Source organism: Drosophila guanche, unplaced genomic scaffold (genome assembly GCF_900245975.1).
Source record: "Drosophila guanche unplaced genomic scaffold, DGUA_6, whole genome shotgun sequence".
In the NCBI taxonomy this organism is placed as follows: Eukaryota; Metazoa; Arthropoda; class Insecta; order Diptera; family Drosophilidae; genus Drosophila; species Drosophila guanche.
The window spans coordinates 5,048,989-5,068,227 of NW_022995743.1; the positions used below are offsets into that span (position 1 = coordinate 5,048,989).

Below are 19,239 nucleotides of genomic sequence, written 5' to 3' on the forward strand. Positions count from 1 at the left end.
CAATAAATAATTATGCAGCGACGACACTGCCACACGGAAGAAGCGAACAAAAGGCAACAAAAGTGGCAAACAGTGCAGGGGTTAAAGGTCCGTGCGCTGCCTTTAAACTGAAGAAGTATCGATATTGGTTTAATTGGGAGCAGCTTCGTTTCTTGAATTAATTCTGTCGGACGTGTCCTTAATTTGTCCCTTCTTCTCTCTGTTTTTTTTGTTTGCATTGAGAGGATCCTCTATTTTAAATCTAAATGCAAGACTATTATTTATCTATGCAACAGGTGAGAGATTTACTTGCCGTTGATAATACCCATGCCTATTTGTATGCATAATGGACATCATGTACATATGCACTCCCTGTGCCACATGCAGATACAGATACAGATACAGATTCCATGGAGTTAATGTCGCATTAAGACGGCAATCCCTGACTCCATTCGCATATAAATCCAGTTGCAGTAGCTTCCCCCTTCCCCACGCAAACCCATATATAATCTGTCCCCAAAAGAGGGTAAAGAGGGGGGTGCACGAGGTGGCTGCTGCTGGCGATGCCGCAGATAAATTTTGCTGTTGTCACACCTTGCAACTTGCATGCACATAAATATATTTCCACCACGAGCCGCCGAAAGGTTGACACTGTCTGCATTTTGTGTGCAACTTCTTTTTTGCTTCATTTTGCCATACAGTAGGTAGGGGAGTGCGGCAGTGTGGAAGGAAAGTAAGATATCACTAGGTAGCAGCAGGGACACCAATGATTTCGTATTCAGATGTGCCCCAGGGCACTGCCCATGCCCATGCCCATGCCAATGCCCCGTGGCCCTACCTTTTGCCAGCAAAATCTTCTCAGCTTTCAGCAGATTGAAAGCGAAATATTATTGAAAGCCGCCACAGAGGAGGCAAAGAGAGAGAGAGAGAGAGAGAGAGAGAGGGGGGGGGGGAGAGTAGAGCGATGTGGCACCTTCTCGGAACTTGCTGCATTTAATTTATTGGCGAATATTTGATGTTCGATTTCCTCTTCGTCCTTCGCTTATCGCCTTGGCATTGACACTTTTACATTTTCTTTTATTTTTGTATTTTGGCAAAGATTGCAGCTTTGTGGAGCTTGTGGAGGCAGTGACTCTGGAGGGGGATACATATACATATACGCCACATGCCACAGGAGATATGTATTTGCTTATCAGCAGAGCAGCACAGACTGGAGCCAAAATATTGGTTTCTCCTTCATTTCCCTTTCACTGTTGATGCATGGGGCAACAGATGGGAGATGGCAGATGGCAGATAAAGTCCACATTCAGGATGGGTTTGAAATGAAATAAATAAGTAAAGGAGTGTAGTATCTGTTAGCTACTGCCTCAAATATGTTCCAAATGCGAAGAAGAAGTAGTTGAGAGTCCTGCAGAAGAAAGAATCCAACTTACAGCCTACTCTTAATCGATCACTAGCAACCAAATCTATATTTAAATGTTATGCCAATTAAACCTGCGATTGCAGATCTATCTTGAAGTTTGCATGAGTTGCTCCTCCCTTGTGCGAGTGGAAGATCCACTTAAGTTGTTGCCACAGAAGAAGCGATTAACTAAGAGTCCAATCTACGTGGAAATCAATTAGCAACTGTCATGATGCTGAAAATCCAGAGCAAGCGGAGCACAGCTCCATAATGCCACACAAGAAGGGACCACACAGCAGGCAGAGGCACTCCTCCTATTCGATTCATCCATCGAGAGAGAGAGAGAGGAGCAAATGAAACCTGGTCACGCACAGCGCCAGAGAGGACCACGGATATACATAGATCCCCAGAGTTATGAAATTATTCAAATGCAGCCCAACATATAAATTCAGGTTAATCCGCACAGCTGGAGGCCAGATGCCTCGGGCCAGGAATTATATCTAGACGATGGTGGTGGGGGAGTTTGGCCCTGAAATCCCCGCCTGTTGATGGGGCGCCAGCTCTTTTAATCATTATTAATTATCCAGGCAGCCACTCCATGGAGTATAAATCATTAGTGTAGGCAAGACGAGGAGGATACCCAATCTATTCCTTGCTGTTTCAGCTGAAAATAGGGCCAAGAAATGCGCCTAATTACATGGGAGGAAAGCAAGCTTTCATTTATTTCCACTGATGGCCATTTGGCCATGACTTCCCCTATTCCTTTTTTGCCTTGTCTTCCCCTTTTACTTCGAGTCATCGGTGTCCAGGGCAGCATCCTCCTTGCGCTTGTACAGAACGATCACTTCCGTGGAAGTATTTTGAAATGTGTCCCAATTTTGTAGTACCTTTCGTGCCATCACCTCAGACATCATGAGGTCTTGATTTCTATCCCAGTTCTTGGCCAGCCAATCCATGGCCTCCGCTATGGCAGTGCCCCTGCCAGAGGCGGCGACATGATTGTTATCGGTACAGCTTCCATCCAGTTGTGTGGCATATAGGTACTGTCTGTTGTTCTCCTGGGCAGCGAGCAGCACTGGATCCGTCGTAATGTCCGGATATAACTGCCACAGCAGCTCCTGGGCTTTCTTTATGGGTATCTTTAGGTTTTGGTTGAGGTATTGCGCTGCCAATTTGATTTTAATCTCCGCAAAGATGTCTCCAGCGAGGGCGCGAGCACAGCAACTGCAAAGGGGGAAGAGGTCTCTGATTAGTGGGCATTTCTATGGATAGCTATGTCCATTCTCTTACTAAATGTGATCACCCAAATGGTACAACGAATACTCGTGCGATCGCATGGCGAGTGTGATGCCATAGTCACAAGTGATTCCCACCATGCAAATATCTCCGGTTCTGTGAAAACGAAGGATTTTCAAAGGGGTTTCAATCTGTGGGATCTATTTGCTTACCTCGTCATCTGTCAATTGTGTTTTCTCAAGGTGATCAACTGGAAAGGTCTTCGGACAAATGAGCTGTGAAGAATATTCAAATTTAATCCAATTAGCCACTTGAAAAAGACGCCCCAGAGAGAGAGAGAGAGAGAGAGTGTAAGCGATAGCCCAAGCGATACAAGGCCCCAAAAACTAGACCCACAAAGAAAACAAACACGGGGCGACCCCGACTCGAGTGTTGAATGTTGGATGATGTTGATGAGGCTATGGTTGAGCAGATTAACGCGAAAAAAAGTGTCACTGGTGTTGGGCTTGGACGCGAATGCGAGTGCGGAGATGGCCAGCATTCAGTGTGGCCAAGACAGTGGGCAATCATGGTCGCGTTGGCCGTAAGCGATATTGGCAGACCGAGGCTGTCTGTCACAAGCGCTTGATGATGATTGCTCTGATGATTCTCCCATAATGATGGCCAAGATGATGATTGCGCGGATGCACAATGCGGTTCGCATTGAATGTGATATTCCCGAGAGGGGATATAAAAACAAAATGCGAAACTCTTGCACCTGGCTATTGGCCCTATAAATAGATGCACAACCAGTTTGCAGAGAATCAAGACCAGAAGGGCCTACTCAAGACCAGAAGTCCAGACAGACACACAATTGTAGCCGAGTATCTCATTAATTCAACGCGACAACTGTCCGAACAGCCTTGTAATCGATGTGTTAATTAGTCCCCGATCCGCGGATCAACTTACCTCAATGAAAATCGGGTGGTATCTATTTCGAAGTGAATGCTCGCATCAATTAGTGGAAACTTCAGATATGCATATGTTTCTCGTCTTTAGGTTTCTGCGGGAATGTGAAATTCACTTGTTGGACTTGTTCAAGTTGGGAAAAAAGTAACAAATAATAATAATAATACAGTGACAGTGTTGCGCAACTGTTTTTTTGCACTATCGATAGCTAGACGAGCGTAAAGCAAAGCTATATTTTTATCTATAAAAACTACTGCAGTGGCACATAAATATTGGCCAATTATTTTAAAATATAAAACATTTTACTTTGCCATCGTGTTAAGCTACAATTTTTCAGTTTCTAAATAAATTTACCCATCGATAGATACGATAGTAAAATATAGTTAGAAGCATCGATACTTCTTCCACCATTTTCGCTACGATAAAGCTGTATTTTTGTCTCTTTTTTTTTAATTTTATCTTTGGAATCCTTACTGTTTTGTGAGTTTTGCTATTTCTGCATGCTGGAGCAGCCTTTAAATGCTCTGGGTGCACTTACGCGGTGGACTGCGTGCGTTACCGCGCCTGGCTGCCAATCTGCTGGTCTCTGCGAGACCCTCACTATGATGTGTTTTGCCTTGAGGCTCCTGCCAGGGGATCTAGTGATCAACTGGGCCACGAAAAGTGTGTATGTGTGATGGTGCCTCCCAGAGGCGTCGTCGAATTAATTAAGCTTGAATACCCGGAATGTGTGGATAAGTGGCAGTATCGCGAAGGGCAGTCAGACCGAATCTACACTTCACACCATTTAGGAGGATATAAAATCGCATCAATTGTCAGTTAAAGTGTTTCTGTTGCTACTCCTGTACTTTGCTTTTGCTAACCAGCAACCAGCAGCCTGCCTCTACCCTCTTTTGACAGACAGAATAATAACACTAGCGTGTGCCTACTCCACCCTTTGTGTGCTGTGCCCTTGCCCGACGTACTCCTTTGTACTTATTATTGTATGCATGTCTGGAATTTAATTTTTTCTGGCATTTACAAAACACTTCAGAGAGTCTCGGTTGCCCCTGCCCATTGCTTTTTGACAAGAGCCAGCGATGACAGCAATTACCATACGATTTGCATGACGTTAATGTTTATTTTTTCAGTTTCGTCTTTTATTTTTTGCTGATTTTGAGCTGGCTTTTGTGTTCTTTATTGGCCCCTGCCTCAGGTTGATTTTGACAGTTGCCCGACTCACTCACTCACTCAGTTGGTTGGCCCCACATTCAATGTTGAATTCGCATTTCGTTAGCTTGTTATCGACCACCTACGGCCATCCAGCCAGACTTGAGGGACAGTCGGCCAGACTGAAAGACAGACCCACAGCGAAGCAATTAAGCTGGCAATCGAAGACAATCCGAAAAGAGGTATTTACAAAAAAAAACGTTCAAAGGGTAAAGAAAACAAGAACAAAACCAAGCGAGTCAATGGTGCTCCTCCAAGCAAATGAAAACAAAACGAAACAAGAGACCCTTGGCAATGTCAAGCGAATCATTCAACTTAAGACAGAATTCTTGTATTTCCAGTAGAAGGAATGGAATGGCATTTGTATACAGAAATTGGTAACGAAAGTAAAGACTTTTGAATCTCGTTTCTGTTCTGGAATAGTTTCAACTCTTAAAGAAGCACCACTCAGCACCACTGATGTACTTTTTGGTGGATGCGACACTTGTAGGACTCCCAAGAGTCCCAATATGGCACATATTCAGGCGGTAGTTTATCTTTAGGAGCAGCTTTCCGGTTGCCTTTTTCCCAGCATATCTCTTCCCAATCGAAGTCAGGAACAAGGCCAGGGCCAGCTTTTATCCCTATCGAATCCTCGTCCCCTAGTCTTAGTGGAACCTTTGGGGCAGATTGCCAGATTTTTGCCTTCAAGTGTTTTCTTTTTTATCAAAATAATCACTTTTGGTTCCTTAATTGTTCGATCCGACGTGACACGACCTTGGAGATGCTACTGATGTGCCGTCCAAAACAAAAGGGAGCCTGGAAATGTAGTCAATTCGATTGAAATTGAATCTCGAGTGGTGATGATGCTCCGCACTCTGATTAAACGCTGATTAATTGGCACGAAATTATTACAGCTTGTTATGTGCGGACTGTAATTTGTGCTCTTCTTTTTATGGCAGTTGCCGCTTAATCAAGTTTATTAAGAAGCCAAGAAGGTGATTTAATCTCGTGGACAGAGTGGCAGATAGTAGGTTGTTCCTTAAAGCAGACACTCGCTGAACAAGTTGGCAGACCTTTCGCATTCCCACGACAGTGGCCATCCTTCAGGTGACTCGCCATGAACCACACACAGATAGACCCAAAGGCAGAGCCGCCAGACAGCCAGGCATAAACCATATTCATTTATTACCGGAGAGAGTGTTGTACAAACATTTAACTATCTTTTCAATATTTCGAATCGCTAAATTGCATAACATATCGCTTTGCAGCGAGCTCCATTTATCAAATTTCAAATGAAAAGAGTTTTGGCCCACCGACTGGGGTGCACCTACGTGCACGTTCCTCCTCCTTTACGGTTCACCTCCTTCTCCTGCGGTTTGAAAAACAAAGTGCAAGCCAAAGTGAATTCCCGTGGAGCGTTTAATCAAAATTTACCGGCGAACGCGTTCGCTGACAATGAGAAATTGCAACAAATTCGCGCTACACCGTCGAAAAAGCAACCTTCTCTCTATCTCTCTCGCTTCATGGCCAAGAGCAAACATGGTCGGAAAGCGTACAGATACAGCGTGGCAGGGTGAAGGGTGTAGTGCACGAGGGGAAAGATGTGGTGTCGATAGCAGCACAAACAAAAGCCAGAAAGAAATGCTCCGATCACGTACCCCAACTGGCGTTTTAGGACCTCTATATGGGGGCTCCCGCTGCTTTGGATGCCTCTCCACTGGATATTGTTTTCCGACACACACCCAACCACACCGCACCACACTCCACACTCTTCTCTTTTTTTATCTGTTGGATTTTTGTTTTGTTTTTCTGGTTGTGGATATGAAAAATGATGCCGAAACAATTTTTACAACCTAAAAGCGGTAGCAGTGAATGGAAGAGGTGCATGCAAAGGAGGAGGCCTAAACCGCCTTCTAACCACTTCAGGAATGGGCTCTCGAAATTGATTGATGGGCACCCGCGATGGGAAAACTGTGTGCACTGCTGCACTGCATATCGGTGGGCGGAAGAGAGAAATGATCATCGGAGTCGTGCAACGTGCAGCCGTGCAGCGGCTGGCCCCAAAATCAATCTGGCTAAACGGTAGCAAATGGGCGTACAGAATGGATTGGCATCCAGTCTGTCTGTCTGTCTGTCTGTCTGTCTGTCTGTCTATCTGTCCGCCTGTGTGTTTGTGTGGGGGCGTTAGAGTTTTGCCGTTTTGCTCGCATTGCCCTGTCCATGGGGATATTGATCGTCAGGTGGGCAGAGATCAAAACGAATGCGTTGGAAAGTGAATGGGATAAAACGGCAAAGAGAATCATTTGCATAGGAAAAGATCAGCTTCGGCTGGAATGGAATGATCTAGAGAGGAAATGAACAGGAAATAATATGGGTACATGAACTTTACAGAGCGAAAATCTGCTACAAAATTAGTTTTCCGTCAAATAAAATTTACAGAATTCGATGAAGACTCCATTAGGTACAACAAATTATCTCTCAAAATTATTTAGTTTTGTGCAATAATAAATGTACGTCTGTACATATTTATTTCCATTGCCAAACACACAAAGAACCCCTGCAAAAATGTATGGCAGGCTATCCTTTCTGTGCTCTGAGTAACTTTCTATTAAAATTGATGAAGAAAATTAAATGCAAAACCGCACATTTAGATGGAAAATCCATGAAAGTCAATGAAAATAAACGGCTTGACCAGCGGAAAAGCGTTAAAGAGCTCCGCCGTCCACAATATGTAGAGCAAATCAGCCTGAAAAACTATTTGCCCGTCCCCTGCTCCTGGTGACTCAACAACAAGAGCGAGAGAGGCGAACATGGCCCAAACCGAAATTGGAAATGTGCCAACTAAAATAAACAGTTATTGAGTTGACTGTTTCGACACTTCCCGCTGCGATAACAAAGAGCGAAGGGGAACAGTGGGAAGTGGATACACACACCTGGTGGGTGGCTGATTGGTTGTAGTGAGTCTTGGACTCTGTGTTTCTGGAGTCGCTCTATTAATTAAATTAAATTTCAATATAAATTCAAATGGGCAAAGCGTGCTCGCTTACGTGTTCTAATTGGGCGGGCGACTGTGCGACTCCGTCAATTAGGGACTCCAATACGCCCGTGTCCCACCCATTGTGTGTGAGCCAAAGCGTAAGTCATGATTGGTGGGTGGGTGGCATGATGGCAGGCGGGAGGAGGGAGGAGGGAGGAGGGAAAACACAGCTGGAACTGGTAGACCTAATTGTTTATTTATGGAAAGGCCTTTGCAGTTGGCAAAACTCTTTATTGTTTTTTTCCTAGCAGTCAGAACTGGTGAGTGGACCTGGGAACTGGACCTGGAACTGGTACTTGGGCTGCAGACATGGCATGGCATTCGTGGAATGGACGGGGGGGGAGAGCCAGTGACTTGGCATCAAATTTCATTAATCACGCAAATGCTTATCGCATAGCTACAGCAGCAGTAGGAGCCACTCTAGGAGCACTCTCCTGTAGGAGCGGCCAGCCGGCAATCGTTGAAAATTCAGCGCTGAAATCGTGGTCATAATTTGTCTGACTTGCTGGAAAAAGCCTTTTTTTGCAACGGCACCAGGCACGGGTGTGAATATGAAAATGCGCCCAGATTGCATGACCAGGCCCAAACCCATCATCATCATCATCGTCATGGCTCTGACCATGTCCAGACGACTACCGGCCACCAACAACTGGACTCCAAGCTTCCTCTTATGCTCACATCCATTCTGCATTTTCTGGGTCCGCTAGCTCGCCTCTGATTATGCCTACAACACACACGTTGTGATGCTTCAATTCTGTGGCAGTTGAGGCAGAAACTGAAGGAGACTCTGGCAGCAGACGGAGGCAGAAAGAAGAGCTCCAGAAAGATGGGGGTCACTGTATCAGCTCTTGTGTGAAAATGCTGTGGGAGGATGCTTGCTGCTCGCTCGAGTGATGTGTAAATCTCTCGCTGTGCTCCGAGGCATTCTTTAGGTGCTGGGATGAGGTGTCAAAAGACTAGAGTTTCCCCAACAGCAGACACGAGCATGGTAGTGTTTGAATGGAGTGAAAGGATGCCCCCGCATCCAGGTGGTCTTTTGATCCCGTTCCCACCTGGCAATCGAATATCCCATTACAATCACTTTGCTTTATGGTGAACTCCGTTCTGCTCCCTCCTCTCTCCGGTCAATTAAGACATTATCCGATGTGACAGTCGTAACTTGTGTCATTTAAGGCGTCACAATGTCTCACTGCAGACGGTATCTGTGTGCTCTATTTATGTATTTTGTTATCTTTTGAAAATATATAAAAAAGACCTGCCGCCAGACAACCTGGCAGACACTTTCTCTGCCCATTCTGTGCCGTTGCTGGCCGCCTCCTTGTCTTGGTCATATTAGCAAGGCAAATTTCCCAAAAGGCACGGCGAAGTGCTGCAGGGGATGGCCAAGGCGATGCGCCAACAAGTATGCAATACAATCTTGAAACTCGAATAACGGAAATAAAAATTATGAGCCAGGAATATTTTATCGCTCGGGGAGGAAATTTGCATAAGAAAAACGTTACGGTGTTTGCAGAGAAAAGAGAGAGAGAGAGAGAGAGAGTAGCCTCAAGATTGGACTTTGAGTCCGTGGAGGGGACAAAATTTGTGTTTTTTTCTTTTTTGTTTACCCTTACCAAGCGAGTATTATGATTTTTAAACGGGTTTTGAAGAGTTCTGCAAATGGGTTTCAAATAGATTTGAGGACTGAGGCGAAGACAGAGCAAGAGCTAAAACTGTGGGCTGTGAAAGTTGAACCCCTTCTGATTTTACACATTTCCTTCAAGCACTCTCATTTCACAATAATCTTTACTAAGGTTCAAGTCAAAAATTACCTATTATAACCAATTTAATCTGTTATGGAGCTCAAAATCAATCTCCATTAAAGTACAAAGTCTTTGAATCTCTGGGCTCGCGAGGTTAAGGTCTAAGAATCACTGAGCTCGCTAGATTAAGGTCTAAGAATCACTGCGCTTTGAATACTACTTGTCCGAATTACAAATGTAATTGATCATTCGCAAATCCGCTTTGATGATGTGCTCACGGTTGAATGCCTTTGCCACAGCCAAGGCCCCATGGATCGCATTCTTGGCATCACCTGCAACACGATTTGCAATAGAGTTGAGTTGTTAAACAGATTGGCATTGTGGAAATTCACTGATTTTCACTTACCAAAGCACATCTTCAGCAATACTTTGGCCAACTCCGGGTCCACAGTAATGTTCGTGTCCACCCTATCATGGAGCAACAGATCCAGCGCCAGCTGGGACCAATTAGTTTTTGGATCATCCTTTGCCTTTTCCATATTGCAGGTTTTTTATTGTTGAACGAGTTTATAAATAACTTTTATGAGTGAAAATTTAGGGATCGGGCCGGGATATCGATGAATGGGGAACACACAGAACAATGTCGATGCATGGTGCAGTGCAATCGATACTTTTGGAACAACTTTAGATTATTAGAAATTATTAGCAAATTATTGAGATTATTATTATATTATATTTAATAATTTAACCTTTGATTCTGTAGAGAATCTACCAAAATAGGTACCTTTTGATTCTATGTTATTTTCAACGATGAAACTTGTAGTAGAACACTATCGATTGTGCGTGTCAGAAACCAAAAACAGCTGACCGCAAACACCGCAAAAATGAGAAATGTGAAAGTTATATTTTGATAAAACAGCTACGAAATTTCTAGAAGTCTTCATTTTAAAAGATTTTATACTTCGTCAAAGAGTATACCAAATTTTGGTATTTGTTCTACTTTTTTTTGTGCAGCAGTTAGGTTGGGGAGCAGCACGTGCCTATTCATAGTATGAAGTTCCTGTAGCTGTGTGTGGCGCCACAGCCTTCATGGTCATGTTCGTTGTTGTTGTTGTTTGGGGGCGTTGTAATTGATAAGTTAATTTACATTTTTATTGAATGGCCAACGCAAATGTTGTGCTCTTTGTTGTCACGAAGGTCAGCGCGGTCCAGCGCCAACAGGAGTTGCTTTGCATATTTTCATTGAGTTGAGTGGAGTGAAGTGGAGTGGAGGAACGGAACTCAGAACACACCCATCCCGACATGGAAATGTGCGAAAAATATAAGGGCCTTTTCTTTGGTCTGTCAAGTTAATAAAACGAATTTGTGGTTTATGTTCCTAACAAGTCGGCCGTGTATAAAGCTCAATTGTGTGTAAAGCCGAAGGCGAAGACTAGGAGCAAATACCAGACGGCAAGCAGTTGATAAATTTGTTAAACTGAATGAATGAAATGGGGATGAATTGAGGTTAGCCAACGAGTTGGAATGAAATGAAACGAATCTATACAACTGTGCCAAATGAAAAAGTCAAGGAATTAAATGAATTGTAAGAAAAAACCAAAAGTAATCACACATGGCAACTAGAAATCAATGGAAAATGTTTCTCATTTGGATAACGACAGAAAAAAAGCACTTTCTAATGAAAAGTTTACCCTGTTAGTTTCAATCAAATTTTGGTACACAAATATTTCTGTACACTTTAATCAGACATTGGATATTTGAATGCCGATACCCGCAGCGAAGGAATCCGCAGGCCCCATATCATCAGGAAGATGGGGTGGTGCCAGAGCAAAACGAGATGACCGGGACCTCGAACGTGAACGAGACCGGGAACGAGACAGGGACAGGGACCACGAACGTGAACCCGACCGCGCCCGTGACCGTAACCGCGACCCCGAAAACAATCCCGGTGGATTATCAACGGAGGGGCGCAGGGAAAACCTCTTTGACCGAACGGTCCGCAAGATGAAAAAGTATAAAACATTTTGTGAATGGGCACTGGTAGCCATAGTCGTTGTATGTTCAATAGTAGCTACGATTGTCTATATTACATATAATGATTGGTTCAAGAAAGGACAGGGAGAAAAGAAATAAAGCAATTTATCAAAAATACCCCAAGGTAATCGATCGATCAGTGCATTGTGTTCATTAATTTTTAAAAATAATAGTTTAGCAACAAACTAAGAACTAAGAAAGAAGGCAGGCTGTACCCAAGATAAATATCTGAAAATAGAACAAAAACAAATGTAGTAGACTGTTAGGTTCTATCAAATTTTGGTACACAAATATTTCTGTACACTTTAATCAGACATTGGATATTGGAATGTCGATACCCGCAGCGAAGGAATCCGCAGGCCCCATATCATCAGGAAGATGGGGTGGTGCCAGAGCAAAACGAGATGACCGGGACCTCGAACGTGAACGAGACCGGGAACGAGACAGGGACAGGGACAGGGACCACGAACGTGAACGTGAACCCGACCGCGCCCGTGACCGTAACCGCGACGGAGAGGAGAGGGAAGACCGCTATGACCGAACGGTCCGCAAGATGAAAAAGTTTGCAACATATTGTGAATGGGCATTCCTAGCCATATTCATTGTAGTTGCAATAGTAGTTTTGATTCTCTATTTTACATGTAAAGATTGTTTCAACAAAGTACTGGGAAAAAATAACTAAATCAATTTATCAAAAATACCCCAAGGTAATCCGATCGATCAGTGCATTGTGTTCATTAATTTTTAAAAATAATATTTTAGCAACAAACTAAGAACTAAGAAAGAAGGCAGGCTGTACCCAAGATAAATCTCTGAAAATAGAACAATAACAAATGTAGTAGACTGTTAGTTTCTATCAAATTTTGGCTTCGATTTACACACATGTAAATTACGTACAAATGATAATACCCGCTGCAACCGAATCCGAAGGCCCTATATCATCAGGGAGAGGGCGTAGCAGAAGGAGAAACGACGACGACGATGATGAAGGCTTTTTCACGGATCTCTGTGCAATATTAAGAGATCATCGGAAAAAGTGTTTAATATTTCTCGCAGTTGTGCTTGTCATATTTATTATATTATTAGTTCTCGCAATTACAGTTCCAGAACTGTTTAATCTGCTAACGAAGAAAAAAAATTATTAAGAGTTACGGTAATTATCAATTGAATTGTGTTCGTAGCACTATAATTTATTTTCGAATATCAGCAAGATGTTTGCAGACTTGGCGGTGGAAGCCGAATCCGTGGACCGCATAGGGTTCGCCTGTTGTTGGTGTCAAAATCGAAGAAATTGCTGCTTTGTCATTTTGTTTGTATTCTGTTTTATATCATTAACATGGCTGTGCGCGTCTTTCAGTATCAGGGGCTGACGAAAGGATTATATAAAACATTAAAAAAAAATATCCACAAAGAGCGAATCTTTCATTATGGAATGCAGTTTTCTCTTGGTTTTTGGCATTGCCTTTGGTTTACTTTTTTTTTTGGCGATTTCGAGGGTCCAGAATCGAATCGGAGTGCATTCGATGTACATATTCCATGTTCCATCGGGCAGTCGTGCATGCAAAGTTAACGAGAATTGATGTTCCATGTTTCGCCAAGGCAAAACAAAGCATAAATTTCTCAGGCGAGATGCTCCAGTGGTTCACTCGTCCACTAGCCCCTCTACCCACCTCCCTGTACCCTTTTTTTCCCCATTTCCAATGCCAGTTGGCAGCTTTTACATGCATTTCGAATGCAACTCTCTCGATATTCGTATCGATGGGGGCCGGGCCGGGCCGGGCCGGGCCCGCTCGCAAGTACATTGTGTAGCCCTTGGCTATCTCCGCACCGAACTTTTGTTGCTGCTCCTTTCACAGACGACGACGATGACGACGCGACGTTGCATAAATTTTCAGTCAACGAATTCAATTTGCGTAACGCATGCGGATGGCATGGCATACACATATACAAACACACACACACACTCATCCACATCCACGATCCACACACGGTGGGGGCAAAATGGTTTTAAGGATGAAAGGCACCGAGTGCATTTTAAAAAGTATTTGTAGTATTTTGCAGCTGGTGGAGAACTTTTTGTTTGGTCTACAGATTGTTTGATTAGCACTTGGTTGCTCCCCCCACACTCGCTCTCGCTCTCGCTCTCGCTTTTGCTTTGTGGGTCAGATTAGAGCAGCGGTCGTGCCTGTGGCTCGTGCATCACGGTGACAACTCTGGCGGACGTCTGGATCTGGCCCAATCAGTGTCGCCTCTAATCCGCTCCCTCCCGCTGCCTTGGGCACCCCGGCTGGCATGGCTGCATGCAAATCACCTCGTTGACTTGTAGCCGCAGTGGGTGGCGACTCCGTTGCCTGTGTCACTTCTGATTTGAGTTGATGAATTGCAGTTTTCTGCAATTGCGTGTGGCAGAAAAGGAGAGCATATCGCAGAGAGCCAGAGCCACAGCCAGAGCCCGCACCTAGATAATCTCTCTTGAGCTGATTACGTGGACAGTGGACAAACAAGGCAGGGCAAGGCAAAGGGGGATGGCTATGGGATGTGTGGCTGCAAAGATGCAACGCTTAGAGGATGTGTTCAACCACATCACGAATGGATCATTTCTTCTCCACTGGAAGATTGTGCAACGTAGTGCCATTTGTAAGGGAAACGGACAAAAAGATTACGAAAACTGTTGCATAGAATGCAAAGGAAAATGCACCAATATACAATGTAACCCCTCTTTGACTTTATTTGAATTTTAAACGAATCAATGACTGTACAAATGATTTTATAAATCAATCATTTGTCTGTGGACAGGATTATAATTAGCACTCGATGGGATTAACGCTGACGTAAAGTTAGAAACAATTTCCAAACTAATATTCAGACCAACATCATTTCGTAATTTCTCATCAAATATTTATTCAGAGATACACATTTCGGTGCAAACAAAAGCTGGGAAAACCCAATTAAATGGCAATCACTACACTGGCATCAGCCAGCGGCGTTTTCTGCTCAATTAGCCGCTGCTCCAAATCGAAATCAATCGCTTCATGCTGCGGCCACTTTGGGCCGCGTCACTGAACGCGGAAGCGAGGCGGAGAGGGAGGAGACACTATGCCACTGTGCCAGTTGCAGTTGCCGCGATCGAACTGCTGCTGGTGCTGCTGCCCCGTCAATTGAGCGCTAACAAAGATAAATGGCTGAAGCCGCAAAATTGATTTGGTTGACAGACGAATTGTGGAGTCCGCGCGCTGTGTGCCTTCCCAACCATCAACCATCTCAGCCCCTTGCTGGCATGTCAAAGCTCCTGCAACTGCAACTGCGACTCTGCAACAATAAGTGCAACTCGAACTGCAACAAATAAAATCAAAAGCATATTTTTCAATCATTCATTGAATGAGGGAAAATATTTCGAAATAAAATGGCAAAATGCAAAAGAAGAATAAAGGGGAGTTACAGGCAGCCAATGCCCATTTGCTGGATGAAAAGAGACAGACAGCCCGAGAGAGAGAGAGAGAGAGAGAGAGACAGAGAGCGGGAGAGAGACATTGGAGAATATTGAATGAAGCACTTAAATGCGTTTCGGGCCGCGCTCTCGACACCCACCAAAAGCGACAGTGGCCGGTCGGCCCGTCGGCCCGTCGGCTCTGCCAAATGCAATTACGTATACGCCATGGAGGATGCCACATGCGACCTACTGAAACGGGTTTGGTGGGGTGGTGCTACTGCCAATTGACACTTTGACGCATAAATCAACTTTATTGTTTATTGATTTTTATGTTTGCTCTGGTGTATGTTTTCAGTGTGTCATATTATTAAATCTTTTTTGTCTGTGCCTCCAATCTCGGAACGCTGCTGGGATCCATCTCTCCCTCTGTACCCTCTGCCTCCCTGCCTCCCTCCCCTCTCTCTGTGTGTTCATGCTCCCCTTTGAATGCTCTCCTTCCTTCTGTGTGGATGTTCCACTGGTTATTTATTTGAATTTATGCGTTTTAAATGAAATTGGTTCATTGTTTTCTGATACTGGGCATCACTCAATGCAGTCAATGCCTATGCCGTATATCTCGTATTTGTAGAAAACAAGGGTATATTGGTTTAGCAGGCAGCAGCGTCAGTGAAGTATTAAATAAAGCTGTTCCCCTTTCTTGTCGACTCTTTTGCAGGAGCAATCCAAGGTCTGGTATTTGTTTGTATTTCCATCCTCTTTTTTATCTGTTTTTCTCTTTGCGTGCCTGTGTCTCTGTGTATGTGAACTGCGAGGCTATGGCCATGTTGAACAATTCATAAATCGATTAAAGAATTGGACTTGTTCTTTTTTGTGCATTTGCATGACACTAAATAAGAAGGGAACATGCGTCATACACGAGTGTTTGTGTGTGTGTCTGTGTGCATCAGTAAATGTGAAAGTTTTGTGGCATGTTATTCACCATGAAATCTCAGCATTGGCTTAATATAAAGTTCGATTAGTGGTGTGTATTAGTAATCAGAGATGTTCGGGGAACTATTGAGAAAGGAAGAGCTTCCTGGAGGTTTTCGTGAATCCTGAATGGAGTGTGGATTGTGTGGTCAATGGAACATGAAGGAAATGTTGAATAAACCATAAAGAAACCTCTTCAATGGCCTAATAATAGGAGCCTTATGTTCCTTTATGTTAATTAATTTCCATGCTTTTTTAATTTCTCAATACAATGCTTCCCTATGAAATGCCACATTTTCGCAATGCAATCATAGAATTTCATTAGGCAAAACTTTCACCCCTCTCCCAGCCTGCCCACTCTTTATTTAGTTGATGAAAATCATTCAGTTATTCAATCAAAGTTCAAACCAAAACGAATTCATGGTCCCCTTCAGTACCCGCAGCCGTCACCGGCCAAAAAGTCAACTGGAACCGCTTTTGAAATATAATGGGAATTCCGTAGAAACTTTTACGCAAAGCAAAAGCAACTGTCAATGCCTTTCCCCCCCATAAAACTTTGTCCTGCCGCCAAAGAGCGGGGAATGAACGTCAAGGTGGTGGAGGGTGGCGGATCCATTCTCTAGGATTCGACTTCAATACAAATTAAAATTTAAATGAGCTGCTTCTTCCCGGTACTCCTGCTCCGGCTGCTGCTCCATGTACATATTGACACGTGACAAAAGTTGAGACTGCCAATAAAATAGGAAAACACCAGAAAACAACATGGCTTACAGTGTGCCGGAGTAGGGTAATCCCTAGAGCTACGCCCAAGGCATTGACCTCCTCCCTCCCAAGGAGAAGGCGTAAAATGTTTGAAACAATTTCAATAACCATTTCCTATTGGAACGCGGTTGGTGGGGGCTATGTGGAGTATTTCCTCCAAGCCAATAAAAGATAGAAACCAATCTGCGCGGATGGTGTGTCTGCTGTCTGTCTGTCGGTCTGCCTGCCTGCCTGCCTGCCTTAAAACTGATGAAAAATTTTAAATTTAATTGGAAAAATGCTTCCCAATGAATGAATATTCCCCCTCCCTCCGCCCTTATCCGTACCACACCTCCCCTGCCACCCACGCAAATCGATTTCATTTTGTTTGTTTCAGCTTTCGTTTCATTCGATCGAGCGGCGGGGTAGAATAATTTGAGTTTGAGTTTAAGTTCTATTTGTAAACAGGGCCAGGCCGTGTAATTGAAAATGCCGCAGGACTAAATATTTAATTGTGTTTTTCTATATATATATACACATTCACGCACGATAAATGTATGTACACTCGATGGATGGCAAAAAGGGGAAAACTTTTTCGATTGACTGAAACTATCTGCCCCCAAACTCATTTGCCAACGAAACTTTTGCGATGATGAGGGCGGTGCTTGGCTATGGCTTGGTTTCTCCAGGAACCTCCAGCCAGATGCTGCCTCACCTTCACCCTCCATAGAACATCCTTTGCGCTGCCAATGTGAACTTAGCGCTTCCTTCCTGTCACTGTCACGGCAATGCATCTGTCCAGAGGTCCATTCTGTTAAATCTGCTGTGCTAATATGACACACAGCTACGCAGCTTTTTGTCGTAACCGGAAAGGCCCTCCCCACGCCACTCTGCGTTGCAATTTTCCTGCCGCTACGTTTCGTTCCGTTCCGTTCCGTTCCGATCCGCTCGCATGTTTTGGTTTTAATCTGCGACACAGCATTAACTTTCCAACACCTAAATTGCTTCAGAGTTCGTGCTGCTGCTGCTGCTGCTGCTACTGCAGACCCGAGGCCATGACGATGATGTTGCAACTAGGCGAAGTCCCTTCCTGACTGCCTGACTGCCTGACTGCCGGACTGCCTGCCTGCCACTTTTCTCCTTTGAGCTCTGAGCTGGTAATGCCCACTGACAGGGGCTTAGGGTCCTAGTTCTCTGCCGATGTTCTGGGGGCAACATTTTATGAGCATTTTTTTTGTGCACATGTCTGCTGGCCATATTGAGGATTGGCAGAGGATAGGGCCAGATGCTACTTATGTGGCCATGTGGCAAAAGTTTAAACCCATTTTGGTGACAGAGCACAAAACTGTGTCCCTGCAACACTGTGCAACGGGACTGTGCATTAAAGGTGGAACTATCGATGGATGTGCAGCCACAGACAGCCTCAGTTTGGTTGCACAGTGTTTGCAATCTGCAAGTAAATTTGACTTTGTATGCCACACACATGCCCTGCCACACACACCAAAAAAATAAACCAGAGCATGCGGACAGCAGCAGTAAATGGCAGCATCAGCAGCAGCAGCAGCAGCAGCTTTTTAATGCCCCCAAAAATGGAGTTTGGAGCTCTCATTTATTTCGGTACTTGCTAAACTTTCTGACTGGCAAAACACTGGTGGCACCTCAATAAAACAATTTAAAAGTCATCGTCGTCAACATTTGGCTGGAAACACCCCATGGATCCTTCTGGCTTGTGGCTGCCACACTCACTGCTGCCCTTCTCCTGCTCTGACCGAGTAAGCTGTCAGTCTGTCCATTTATTTTGTTGCACATTAACTGCAGATAGAGAGCTGAAGAGCTCTCCGCTCCACTCTGGCTTCCAAGGGGTTCAGGTCCAGAGTGGCAGTCGGGATCCTGCAAGTGGCAGTCAGTGTGGGTGTCAGATTTGGTGGTCAAGCCCCAGACAGACACATGTGGTCCCTCATCTTGCCGCATGACGTTTCATTTAAAAGCTATCTATGTTTAAATTTTGGGTCTTAGTTTTTGGCATTAAGTTGGGCTGCATCTGGAGGCGTCACTACTCTGCTTGGAGGCAAATTGGCCTATCAGATAGTTGGCTTAAAGGTAAATTGATGAAGGAAGGCAGAAAATATGATGAAGACAAGAGGCAGAAATAGAGAGAGTGGAGAGTAAGGTATGATGTTTGTTTTGCGTGTGTGTGTTTAATGTGTAATTGAGATAATTTCTTCCTGGGAATACTGCACACAAAAATGTAAGAAAATTCAATGATGTTTTTCGTTTTTTGATTACAAAAAATGCTCTAAGAACTGTTTGCAAATGTTGTTTCAGTCGAGGAAAAGAAACGCAGCTGTCATGAATGGCTAATGAATGCACTCACACTACTCACACAGTCACTCACGTATTCACTCACCTAAGTGCCAGATGAAATGCCCCCCCCCCCCCCCCCCCCCCCCCCCCCCGCGCCGGAACACCCGCCGCGGCACACACACAATACTCCATTTCCGTCTGCTGCATGTCACCAACACAGGGGAGC

General features: G+C 44.3%; 1 protein-coding gene and 2 long non-coding RNA genes across 3 annotated transcripts in view; 2 read left to right on the forward strand and 1 right to left on the reverse strand.

Moving 5' to 3' along the window:
- The window catches only part of LOC117590782, a 62,321-nt gene that overhangs the window by 32,218 nt on the left and 10,864 nt on the right, over positions 1-19,239 (forward strand). The window lies entirely within an intron of this gene.
- LOC117590760 lies at positions 2,121-3,715 on the reverse strand. Its single transcript, XM_034283705.1, has 4 exons — positions 3,566-3,715; positions 2,830-2,892; positions 2,672-2,773; positions 2,121-2,605 (listed from the first exon to the last, which is right to left on the reverse strand). The coding sequence occupies exons 2-4, from the start codon at positions 2,835-2,837 to the stop codon at positions 2,167-2,169; spliced, it is 549 nt and encodes a 182-aa protein (XP_034139596.1). The 5' UTR covers positions 2,838-2,892; positions 3,566-3,715; the 3' UTR covers positions 2,121-2,166.
- On the forward strand, positions 11,832-12,941 carry LOC117590775. Its single transcript, XR_004574329.1, has 3 exons — positions 11,832-12,276; positions 12,332-12,722; positions 12,777-12,941. It is a non-coding gene; the product is annotated as an uncharacterized LOC117590775 (long non-coding RNA).

Coding starts and splice junctions, on each gene's coding strand:
- LOC117590760 (XM_034283705.1), bottom strand. Junction 2,606..2,671: donor CATTTGGGTGATCACATTTA/GTAAGAGAATGG, acceptor CCCCCTTTGCAG/TTGCTGTGCTCGCGCCCTCG.